Source organism: Oncorhynchus mykiss, chromosome 19 (genome assembly GCF_013265735.2).
Source record: "Oncorhynchus mykiss isolate Arlee chromosome 19, USDA_OmykA_1.1, whole genome shotgun sequence".
In the NCBI taxonomy this organism is placed as follows: domain Eukaryota; kingdom Metazoa; phylum Chordata; class Actinopteri; order Salmoniformes; family Salmonidae; genus Oncorhynchus; species Oncorhynchus mykiss.
In genome coordinates, this window is record NC_048583.1 from 65,439,833 (window position 1) to 65,452,519 (window position 12,687).

The window sequence follows — 12,687 nt, forward strand, 5'->3', positions numbered from 1 at the left end:
TGGTGAGGACACGGGGGCTGCCATCTTTATACACCTTCAGCTGCTGATGAGGCGTTTGTGGTGAGGACACGGGGGCAAGCTGCTGATGAGGTGTTGTGGTGAGGACACGGGGGCAAGCTGCTGATGAGGTGTTGTGGTGAGGACACGGGGGCAAGCTGCTGATGAGGTGTTGTGGTGAGGACACGGGGGCAAGCTGCTGATGAGGTGTTGTGGTGAGGACACGGGGGCAAGCTGCTGATGAGGTGTTGTGGTGAGGACACGGGGGCAAGCTGCTGATGAGGTGTTTGTGGTGAGGACACGGGGGCAAGCTGCTGATGAGGTGTTTGTGGTGAGGACACGGGGGCAAGCTGCTGATGAGGTGTTTGTGGTGAGGACACGGGGGCAAGCTGCTGATGAGGTGTTTGTGGTGAGGACACGGGGGCAAGCTGCTGATGAGGTGTTTGTGGTGAGGACACGGGGGCAAGCGACTCTGGATAAGCCATCAGCTGCTGATAGTGGCAGAGAGACACTTCTCAAATCCTCTCTGTCTGGATGGTTCGGTTAAAGGCTAATGCAGATTTTATCAGACTATTGGTGATGGAATTACACTCAAGTGTAAACTTCCAGTCATTTTTGGGTAGGGTGGTCTTTGGGTAGGGTGGTCTTTGGGTAGGGGGGTCTTTGGGTAGGGGGGTCTTTGTGTAGGGGGGTCTTTGGGTAGGGGGGTCTTTGGGTAGGGGGGTCTTTGGGTACAGTGGTCTTTGGGTAGGGTGGGCTTTGGGCAGGGGGGGTCTTTGGGTAGGGTAGTCTTTGGGTAGGGTGGTCTTTGGGTAGGCTGGTCTTTGGGTAGGGGGGTCTTTGGGTAGGGGGGTCTTTGGGTAGGGTGGTCTTTGGGTAGGGGGTTCTTTGTGTAGGGGGGTCTTTGTGTAGGGGGGTCTTTGTGTAGGGGGGTCTTTGGGTACGGTGGTCTTTGGGTAGGGTGGGCTTTGGGTAGGGGGGGTCTTTGGGTAGGCTGGTCTTTGGGTAGGGGGGTCTTTGGGTAGGGGGGTCTTTGGGTAAGGGGGTCTTTGGGTAGGGGGGTCTTTGGTTGAGAGCAGTCTTTGGGTAGGGGGTCTTTGGGTAGGGGGTCTTTGGTTGAGAGCAGTCTTTGGGTAGGGGGTCTTTGGGTAGGGGGGTCTTTGGTTGAGAGCAGTCTTTGGGTAGGGTGGTCTTCAGTTGACCGTCTTTGGGTAAGACCATCTTTGGGTCTTAAGTGATAGTTTGACCTTCAGGGCCACCATAGCAATCAGTATGATTTCAGAAGCTGGACACCTTGGACAGCCAGGCACCACTCTGAACAGCCAAACACCACCCTGAACAGCCAAACACCACCCTGAACAGCCAAACACCACACTGAACAGCCAGGCACCACCCTGAACAGCCAGGCACCAACCTGAACAGCCAAACACCACCCTGAACAGCCAGGCACCACCCTGAACAGTCAGGCACCACCCTAAACAGCCAAACACCACCCTGAACAGCCAGGCACCACCCTGAACAGCCAGGCACCAACCTGGACAGCCAAACACCACCCTTTACAGCCAGGCACCACCCTGGACAGCCAAACACCACCCTTTACAGCCAGGCACCACCCTGGACAGCCAAACACCACCCTTTACAGCCAGGCACCACCCTGGACAGCCAAACACCACCCTGGACAGCCAGGCACCACCCTGGACAGCCAAACACCACCCTTTACAGCCAGGCACCACCCTGGACAACCAAACACCACCCTTTACAGCCAGGCACCACCCTGGACAACCAAACACCACCCTGGACAGCCAAACACCACCCTGGACAGCCAAACACCACCCTGGACAGCCAAACACCACCCTGGACAGCCAGGCACCACCCTGGACAGCCAGGCACCACCCTGGACAGCCAAACACCACCCTGGACAACCAAACACCACCCTGGACAGCCAGGCACCACCCTTTTTATTTACCTTGTATTTATACAGGTTTTCCTCACTGAGATAACAAGAGAGACCTGATATATACATCGATCAAGTGTTTAAACTCCGCCAACTAAACTAGATCACCACATTTAAAACATTTCAGGAGAGAATTCCAGGACCACGGAGCTGAGTAACTAAAACTATTTCTACCATGACCTGTTCTAATTTTTGGTACTGTTAGAAGCAAATCAGAATGGGACCGCAAATCATAATTATTTACTGATCTGATTAAAAAAGAACAGAGATAGAACAGGGAAGTGGCTGAGGCCTGCATATATATATCACATCACTAAAATCTAAAACTGCCAGTAATGTACATCATACCAGCTCCTTCCTGGTCTCCAGAGAGAAAAACAAGCCTTATGCCGGTAATAAAAACCTATTTTCAGCTTGAGCTTCCTTATCAAGTTCTCTACATGCACAGTGAAGCTCAGCTTGTCATCAACCCACACACCCAAATATTTGTACACTTTAACTTGCTCTATAGTATGTCCAGCCGATGTAGCAATGACATGATTAGTTACATGCCTGGCATTTGAAAATATCATACATTTTGTTTTACCCAAATTTAGAATCAGCTTTAAATCATACAGATTCTGTTGTATGATGTTAAATGCTCTTTGGGCATTTTCAAAAGCCAAAGATAAACTACTACCACTTGAATAAAGAACAGTATCATCTGCATGAAAAATGAACATCTGCTGTTTCAATAAGATCCCCAATGTTGTTGATGTACAAAATAAACAACAGTGGGCCCAAAATAGAACCTTGTGGAACACCTTAGCACACTTCTATGGACTCAATCATCATCTGCCATTACACATTGTGTACGATTTGATAGGTAATTTATAAACCAATCTAGAGCATGACCAGTAATTCCACAACATTTTAACCTTTGCACTAGCACAGCATGGTCCACGGTGTCAAAAGCCTTCGACAAATCAGCTCTTATCAAGAGCACAGTGGATGTCATTTAAAACCTTCCATGTTGCTGAAACAGTGCTGTGGCCAGACATAAAACCTGATTGCATTTAATTTAAGATGTTGTTTTCTTGGAAGTAGACCTTTAGCTGCCTACTAACTGGACAGCCAGGCACCACCCTGGACAGCCAAGCACCACCCTGGACAGCCAAACACCATCCTGAACAGCCAAGCACCACCCTGGACAGCCAAACACCACCCTGAACAGCCAAACACCACCCTGGACAGCCAAACACCACCATGGACAGCCAAACACCACCCTGGACAGCCAAACACCACCCTGGACAGCCAATCACCACCCTGGACAGCCAGGCACCACCCTGGACAGCCAATCACCACCCTGGACAGCCAGGCACCACCCTGGACAGCCAAACACCACCCTGAACAGCCAAACACCACCCTGGACAGCCAAACACCACCCTGGACAGCCAAACACCACCCTGGACAGCCAGGCACCACCCTGGACAGCTAAGCAACACCCTGGACAGCCAAACACCACACTGAACAGCCAAACACCACCCTGAACAGCCAAACACCACCCTGGACAGCCAAACACCACCCTGGACAGCCAAACACCACCCTGGACAGCCAAACACCACACTGGACAGCCAAACACCACCCTGGACAGCCAAACACCACACTGGACAGCCAAACACCACCCTGGACAGCCAGGCACCACCCTGAACAGCCAGCCAGGCACCACCCTGAACAGCCAATCACCACCCTGGACAGCCAATCACCACCCTGGACAGCCAAACACCACCCTGGACAGCCAGGCACCACCCTGGACAGCCAGGCACCACCCTGGAAAGCCAAACACCACCCTGGACAGCCAGGTACCACCCTGGACAGCCAATCGCCACCCTGGACAGCCAAACGCCACCCTGGACAGCCAAACGCCACCCTGGACAGCCAATCGCCACCCTGGACAGCCAATCGCCACCCTGGACAGCCAATCGCCACCCTGGACAGCCAATCACCACCCTGGACAGCCAAGCACCACCCTGAACAGCCAAACGCCAATGCCAAGCGTGTGCAAAGCTGTCATCAAGGCAAAGGGTGGCTACTTTGAAGAATCTCAAATATATTTAGATTTGTTTAACCCTTTTTTGGTTACTACATGATTCCATATGTTTTATTTAATAGTTTTGATATCTTCACTATTATTCTACAATGTAGAAATTAGTAAAAAATAAAGAAAAACTCTTGAATGAGTAGGTGTGTCCAAACTTTTGACTGGTACTGTACATTATGTTCCCAAAACTAGAAGACAGAAATACATCATGTTCCCAAAACTAGAAGACAAACATGCAGATGTGTTTAACTGGTATTAGTTCTTAGATAAGAAGTAGAAGCTACGCATGTATAGGATGGAAGGACAGGATGCTACTTGAAATGATTAAAGTCTGATTCATTCAAGTCTTTAGTGAGAGAGGAAACATTGATGTTTGTAAACCCTCATGGAATTAGAATGTTTTGGTTTAACCAGGAAAGGTCTTTGAGGTTCGAAACCTCGTTCTGGGGTGTATTTACAAGGAACCAAACAGAAGCAAATGGGCTGAAACGGGGAGGGACCTACCTACATTTTTACAATAACAAACTCTTGTTTCTGTTGCAAAACTGTTTCTACTGTGTGCACTAATGAATACACTCCTGGTACTGCTAACTGTTTACCTGGAGGCCACAGCTCAGCGGGGGACGCCAACGTGTTCGTAGTCCTCTTCGTAGATGTCCCATACTAGCTTGTCCACCCCGTGCTCTTCCCCTCCCATCTCCAGCAACCAGTCAGCAGACAGCTCCAGGATCGTTCCTCCACCCAGACTGCACAGGGGCACACAGGACACTGTTATAACCTCTTATAACTGAGCCATGCTGTAATATTAAGTAGCCAGGTCAGAACCCACAGGACACTGTTATAACCTCTGGACAGGACACTAGTCTATCTCCTGTTTCTGTAGTGAGACAGCTTGATGTACAGTCCACCCCCTGGACAGGACACTAGTCTATCTCCTGTAGACCTGGACAACATACCTGATTCAACTCATTGAGCGCTTGATGATTAGTTGAACCAGGTGCATTTGTTCGGGTCAACAACAACGTGTGCTGTTTGGGGTCCAGAGGGACTGGAGTTGGCCGGTCGGGGGTCCAGGAGGACTGGAGTTGGCCTGTCGGGGGTCCAGGAGGACTGGAGTTGGGCAGTTGGGTGTCCTGGACGTGTGGAGTTGGAATGTGAGGGGTACTGGAGTTGGGAACCACTGCTCTACAGGAACTCCCTCTATGTTTGACAGACAGTAGCACCATGTTTAAGAGAACACCCACCCCTCTGAATTTGAGATGCCCTCCCCTAGTGGAACAGGCTCCAGGGTGAAGTTTCCCTAAGTACAGATCTAGGATCAGCTTACACTCCCCAATCCTACATTTAACCAGTGGGGGAAAATGCAAATCTAACTTGAGATCAGCGTCTAGGGGCAACACCCTATAGCAGTGGAACAGTTCCCTGTCTCCTCCTGCCTCTAAGCACACAGCACAGAGGCCCATTATACCAGACAGGGACTGAGCAGTCATGTGCCAGACTCAATCAAAGAGTCTCTTTCAGGGCAGGCAGGCAGGCAGGCAGACAGGGAACCCACCAGGGACAACAAACAGAGAAGAGGAGAGTAGCAGAGCAACCATAGCCTGGGGTACCAGTCTGTTTAGCTAGCATTCCACTCCTCGTCATGACAGAGTGAGTACAAGGAGTGGAATGTTAGCACAAACCAGGTTCTGGACATCAGGCTAGAGCAAGAACCAGTCAATGAACATGTAGAGATAAACATCTGACAGGGAAGTGCTTTTGTTTTCATGACCTACATGCTAACAACCCTCTTAACTGTGAAACAGGATTATTACCGTAAATATTTTTATCTCAAAGTAAATATCTTTGGTATGACAATGAGTGGTTCAGGAAAAAGAGGACAGTGACCATCTGAGTAACCCAATACTAACCCTACCTAGTCCTTACCTGGTCCCAGTAACTACTGACTACTAACCCTACATAGTCCTTACCTGGTCCCAGTAACTACTAACTACTAACCCTACCTAGTCCCAGTAACTACTAACTACTAAGCCTACCTAGTCCTTACCTGGTCCCAGTAACTACTGACCCTACCTAGTCCTTACCTGGTCCCAGTAACTACTGACTACTAACCCTACCTAGTCCTTACCTGGTCCCAGTAACTACTAACTATTAACCCTACCTAGTTCTTACCAGGTCCCAGTAACTACTAACTACTAACCCTACCTAGTCCTTACCTGGTCCCAGTAACTACTAACCCTACCTAGTCCTTACCTGGTCCCAGTAGCTACTAACCCTACCTAGTCCTTACCTGGTCTCAGTAACTACTAACCCTACCTAGTCCTTACCTGGTCCCAGTAACTACTAACCCTACCTAGTCCTTAACTGGTCCCAGTAACTACTAACTACTAACCCTACCTAGTCCTTAACTGGTCCCAGTAACTACTAACTACTAACCCTACCTAGTCCTTACCTGGTCCCAGTAACTACTAACCCTACCTAGTCCTTACCTGGTCCCAGTAACTACTAACCCTACCTAGTCCTTACCTGGTCCCAGTAACTACTAACCCTACCTAGTCCTTACCTGGTCCCAGTAACTACTAACCCTACCTAGTCCTTACCTGGTCCCAGTAACTACTAACTACTAACCCTACCTTACCTGGTCCCAGTAACTACTAACTATTAACCCTACCTAGTCCTTACCTGGTCCCAGTAACTACTAACCCTACCTAGTCCTTACCTGGTCCCAGTAACTACTAACTACTAACCCTACCTAGTCCCAGTAACTACTAACTACTAACCCTACCTAGTCCTTACCTGGTCCCAGTAACTACTAACTATTAACCCTACCTAGTCCTTACCTGGTCCCAGTAACTACTAACTATTAACCCTACCTAGTCCTTACCTGGTCCCAGTGACTACTGACTATTAACCCTACCTAGTCCTTACCTGGTCCCAGTAAATACTAACTACTAACCCTACCTAGTCCTTACCTGGTCCCAGCAACAACTAACCCTACATAAACCTTACTTGGTCCCAGTAAACCATCAGAGAAGAGGACAGGAGGCCAGCCACCTGAGAGGACAGGAGGCCAGCCACCTGAGAGGACAGGAGGCCAGCCATCTGAGAGGAGAGGAGTTCAGCCACCTGAGAGGAGAGGAGGTAAGCCACCTGAGAGGACAGGACAGGAGTTCAGCCACCTGAAAGGACAGGAGGCCAGCCACCTGAGAGGAGTTCAGCCACCTGAGAGGACAGGAGGTCAGCAACCGGAAAGGACAGGAGGTCAGCCACCTGAAAGGACAGGGGGCCAGCCACCTGAGAGGAAAGGAGTTAAGCCACCTGAGAGGACAGGAGGCCAGCCACCTGAGAGGACAGGAGTTCAGACACCTGAGAGGACAGGAGGTCAGCCACCTGAGAGGACAGGATGTCAGCCACCTGAGAGGACAGGAGGCCAGCCACCTGAGAGGACAGGAGGCCAGCCACCTGAGAGGACAGGAGGCCAGCCACCTGAGAGGACAGGAGGCCAGCCACATGAGAGGACAGGAGTTCAGCCACCTGAGAGGACAGGAGGTCAGCCACCTGAAAGGACAGGAGTTCAGCCACCTGAGAGGAAAGGACAGGAGTTCAGCCACCTGAGAGGACAGGAGGCCAGCAACCTGAGAGGACAGGAGTTCAGCCACCTGAGAGGACAGGAAGCAAGCCACCTGAGAGGATAAGAGTTCAGCCACCTGAGAGGACAGGAGGCCAGCCACCTGAGAGGACAGGAGGCCAGCCAACTGAGAGGACAGGATTTCAGCCACCTGAGAGGAGAGGACAGGAGGCCAGCCACCTGGGAGGACAGGAGGCCAGCCACCTGAAAGGACAGGAGGCCAGCCACCTGAGAGGAGAGGAGGCTAGGCACCTGAGAGGACAGGAGGCCAGCCACCTGAGAGGAGAGGACAGGAGGCCAGCCACCTGAGAGGAGAGGACAGGAGGCCAGCCTCCTGAGAGGACAGGAGGCCAGCCACCTGAGAGGACAGGAGGCCAGCCACCTGAGAGGACAGGAGGCCAGCCACCTGAGAGGACAGGAGATCACACACCTGAGAGGAGAGGAGGTCAGCCACCTAAGAGAAGAGGAGGTCAGCCACCTGAGAGGACAGGAGTTCAGCCACCTGAGAGGACAGGAGTTCAGCCACCTGAGAGGACAGGAGTTCAACCACCTGAGAGGACAGGAGTTCAGCCACCTGAGAGGACAGGAGTTCAGCCACCTGAGAGGAGAGGACAGGAGGTCAGCCACCTGAGAGGAGAGGACAGGAGGCCAGCCACCTGAGAGGAGAGGACAGGAAGCCAGCCACCTGAGAGGAGAGGACAGGAGTTCAGCCACCTGAGAGGACATGAGGTCAGCCACCTGAGCGGACAGGAGGTCAGCCACCTGAGAGGACAGGAGGTCAGCCACCTGAGAGGACAGGAGGCCAGCCACCTGAGAGGACAGGAGGCCAGCCACCTGAGAAGACAGGAGATCAGCCACCTGAGAGAACAGGAGGTCAGCCACCTGAGAGGACAGGAGGCCAGCCGCCTGAGAGGACAGGAGGCCAGCCGCCTGAGAGGACAGGAGGCTAGCCACCTGAGAGGACAGGAGGCCAGCCACCTGAGAGGAGAGGAAGCCAGCCACCTGAGAGGACAGGAGGTCAGCCACCTGAGAGGACAGGAGGTCAGCCACCTGAGAGGACAGGAGGCCAGCCACCTGAGAGGAGAGGAAGCCAGGCACCTGAGAGGACAGGAGTTCAGCCACCTGAGAGGAGAGGAGGTCAGCCACCTGATAGGACAAGAGGCCAGACACCTGAGAGGACAGGAGTTCATCCACCGGAGAGGATAGGAGGCCAGACACCTGAGAGGACAGGAGTTCAGCCACCTGAGAGGACAGGAGGCCAGCCACCTGAGAGGACAGGAGGCCAGTCAACTGAGAGGACAGGAGGTCAGCCACCTGAGAGGACAGGAGGTCAGCCACCTGAGAGGACAGGATGTCAGCCACCTGAGAGGACAGGAGGCCAGCCACCTGAGAGGACAGGAGGCCAGCCACCTGAGAGGACAGGAGGCCAGCCACCTGAGAGGACAGGAGTTCAGCCACCTGAGAGGACAGGAGGTCAGCCACCTGAAAGGACAGGAGTTCAGCCAACTGAGAGGACAGGAGGCCAGCCACCTGAGAGGACAGGACAGGATTTCAGGCACCTGAGAGGAGAGGACAGGAGTTCAGCCACCTGAGAGGAGAGGAGGTCAGCCACCTGAGAGGACAAGAGGCCAGACACCTGAGAGGACAGGAGTTCATCCACCGGAGAGGACAGGAGGCCAGACACCTGAGAGGACAGGAGTTCAGCCACCGGAGAGGACAGGAGGCCAGCCACCTGAGAGGACAGGAGGCCAGCCAACTGAGAGGACAGGAGGCCAGCCAACTGAGAGGACAGGAATTCAGCCACCTGAGAGGAGAGGACAGGAGGCCAGCAATCTGAGAGGACAGGAGGCCAGCCACATGAGAGGACAGGAGTTCAGCCACCTGAGAGGACAGGAGGCTAGGCACCTGAGAGGACAGGAGGCCAGCCACCTGAGAGGAGAGTACAGGAGGCCAGCCACCTGAGAGGAGATGACAGGAGGCCAGCCTCCTGAGAGGACAGGAGGCCAGCCACCTGAGAGGACAGGAGGCCAGCCACCTGAGAGGACAGGAGATCAGCCACCTGAGAGGAGAGGAGGTCAGCCACCTGAGAGGAGAGGAGTTCAGCCACCTGAGAGGACAGGAGTTCAGCCACCTGAGAGGACAGGAGTTCAGCCACCTGAGAGGACAGGAGTTCAACCACCTGAGAGGACAGGAGTTCAGCCACCTGAGAGGAGAGGACAGGAGGTCAGCCACCTGAGAGGAGAGGACAGGAGGCCAGCCACCTGAAAGGAGAAGACAGGAGGTCAGCCACCTGAGAGGACAGGAGGCCAGCCACCTGAGAGGACAGGAGGCCAGCCACCTGAGAGGAGAGGAGGCTAGCCATCTGAGAGGACAGGAGGAAGCCACCTGAGAGGAGAGGACAGGAGTTCAGCCACCTGAGAGGAGAGGAATCCAGCCACCTGAGAAGACAGGAGGTCAGCCACCTGAGAGGACAGGAGGTCAGCCACCTGAGAGGACAGGAGGCCAGCCACCTGAGAGGACAGGACAGAACAGGACTTCAGACACCTGCGAGGAGAGGACAGGAGTTCAGCCACCTGAGAGGAGAGGAGGTCAGCCACCTGAGAGGACAGGAGTTCATCCACGGGAGAGGACAGGAGGCCAGACACCTGAGAGGACAGGAGTTCAGCCACCGGAAAGGACAGGAGTTCGGCCACCGGAGAGGACAGGAGTTCAGCCTCCTGAGAGGAGAGGACAGGAGTTCAGCCACCTGAGAGGACAGGAGGCCAGCCACCTGAGAAGACAGGAGGTCAGCCACCTGAGAGGACAGGAGGTCAGCCACCTGAGAGGACAGGAGGTCAGCTACCTGAGAGGACAGGAGGTCAGCCACCTGAGAGGACAGGAGGCCAGCCACCTGAGAGGACAGGAGGCCAGCCACCTGAGAGGACAGGAGGCCAGCCACCTGAGAGGACAGGAGGCCAGCCACCTGAGAGGACAGGAGGCCAGCCACCTGAGAGGACAGGAGGCCAGCCACCTGAGAGGACAGGAGGCCAGCCACCTGAGAGGACAGGAGGCCAGCCACCTGAGAAGACAGGAGGTCAGCCACCTGAGAGGAGAGGAGTTCAGCCACCTGAGAGGAGAGGACAGGAGGTCAGCCACCTAAGAGGACAGGAGGTCAGCCACCTGAGAGGACAGGAGGTCAGCCACCTGAGAGGACAGGAGGTCAGCCACCTGAGAGCACAGGAGGCCAGCCACCTGAGAGGACAGGAGGCCAGCCACCTGAGAGGAGAGAAGGTCAGCCACCTGAGAGGACAGGAGGCCAGCCACCTGAGAGGACAGGAGGCCAGCCAACTGAGAGGACTGGAGGCCAGCCACCTGAGAGGACAGGACTTCAACCACCTGAGAGGACAGGAGTTCAGCCACCTGAGAGGACAGGAGGCCAGCCACCTGAGAGGACAGGAGGCCAGCCACCTGAGAGGACAGGAGGCCAGCCACCTGAGAGGACAGGAGTCCAGCCACCGGAGAGGACAGGAGGCCAGCCACCTGAGAGAACAGGAGGCCAGCCACCTGAGAGAACAGGAGGCCAGCCACCTGAGAGGACAGGAGGTCAGCCACCTGAGAGGACAGGAGGCCAGCCACCTGAGAGGAGAGGACAGGAGGCCAGCCACCTGAGAGGAGATGACAGGAGGCCAGCCTCCTGAGAGGACAGGAGGCCAGCCACCTGAGAGGACAGGAGGCCAGCCACCTGAGAGGACAGGAGATCAGCCACCTGAGAGGAGAGGAGGTCAGCCACCTGAGAGGACACGAGTTCAGCCACCTGAGAGGACACGAGTTCAGCCACCTGAGAGGACAGGAGTTCACCCACCTGAGAGGACAGGAGTTCAACCACCCGAGAGGACAGGAGTTCAGCCACCTGAGAGGAGAGGACAGGAGGTCAGCCACCTGAGAGGAGAGGACTGGAGGCCAGCCACCTGAGAGGAGAAGACAGGAGGTCAGCCACCTGAGAGGACAGGAGGCCAGCCACCTGAGAGGACAGGAGGCCAGCCACCTGAGAGGAGAGGAGGCTAGCCACCTGAGAGGACAGGAGGCCAGCCACCTGAGAGGACTGGAGGCCAGCCACCTGAGAGGACAGGACTTCAACCACCTGAGAGGACAGGAGGCCAGCCACCTGAGAGGACAGGAGGCCAGCCACCTGAGAGGACAGGAGGCCAGCCACCTGAGAGGACAGGAGGCCAGCCACCTGAGAGGACAGGAGTCCAACCACCGGAGAGGACAGCCACCTGAGAGAACAGGAGGCCAGCCACCTGAGAGAACAGGAGGCCAGCCACCTGAGAGGACAGGAGGTCAGCCACCTGAGAGGACAGGAGGCCAGCCACCTGAGAGGAGAGGAGGTCAGCCACCTGAGAGGACAGGAGTCCAGCCACCTGAGAGGACAGGAGTCTAGCCACCTGAGAGGAGAGGAAGCCAGCCACCTGAGAGGAGAGGAAGCCAGCCACCTGAGAGGAGAGGAAGCCAGCCACCTGAGAGGACAGGAGGCCAGCCACCTGAGAGGAGAGGAAGCCTCCTGTCCTCTGTTTTCGCTTTGTCATTATGGTGTATTGTGTGTAAATTCATGCAGGAAAAAATATTTAGTCAATCAATTTTAGAATAAAATTAACGTAACAAAATGTGAAAAAAGTCAAGGGGTCTGAATAGCTGCAGGAAATCCACAATACTTTTAATAACTATATTACTGAGTCAATACTTTGTAGAAGCACCTTTGGCAGCATTTACAGCTTTTTTGGCAAGTCTCTAAGAGCTTTCCACACCTGGGTTGCGCAACATTTGCACTTAAAAAATAAAAACATTTATTCAAGTTCTGGCAAATTGGTTGTTAATCATTGCTAAACAACCATTTTCAAGTCTTGCTGTAGATTTAAGACAAAACAGTAACTTGATGCAAATTAATTACTTAAAAATCATACAATATGACTTTCTGGATTTTTGTTTTAGATTCCGTCTCTCACAGTGGAAGTGTACCTATGATAAAAATGACAGACCTTTACATGCTTT

The 12,687-nt window shown here is 53.9% G+C and overlaps 1 protein-coding gene across 1 annotated transcript; it reads right to left on the reverse strand.

Moving 5' to 3' along the window:
* Window positions 1–606: 606 nt before the first annotated feature.
* Window positions 607–1,218, reverse strand: LOC118941372 (extensin-like). Its single transcript, XM_036953842.1, has one exon. It carries the CDS (start codon window positions 1,216–1,218, stop codon window positions 607–609), a length of 612 nt encoding a protein of 203 aa, XP_036809737.1.
* Window positions 1,219–12,687: the final 11,469 nt, after the last annotated feature.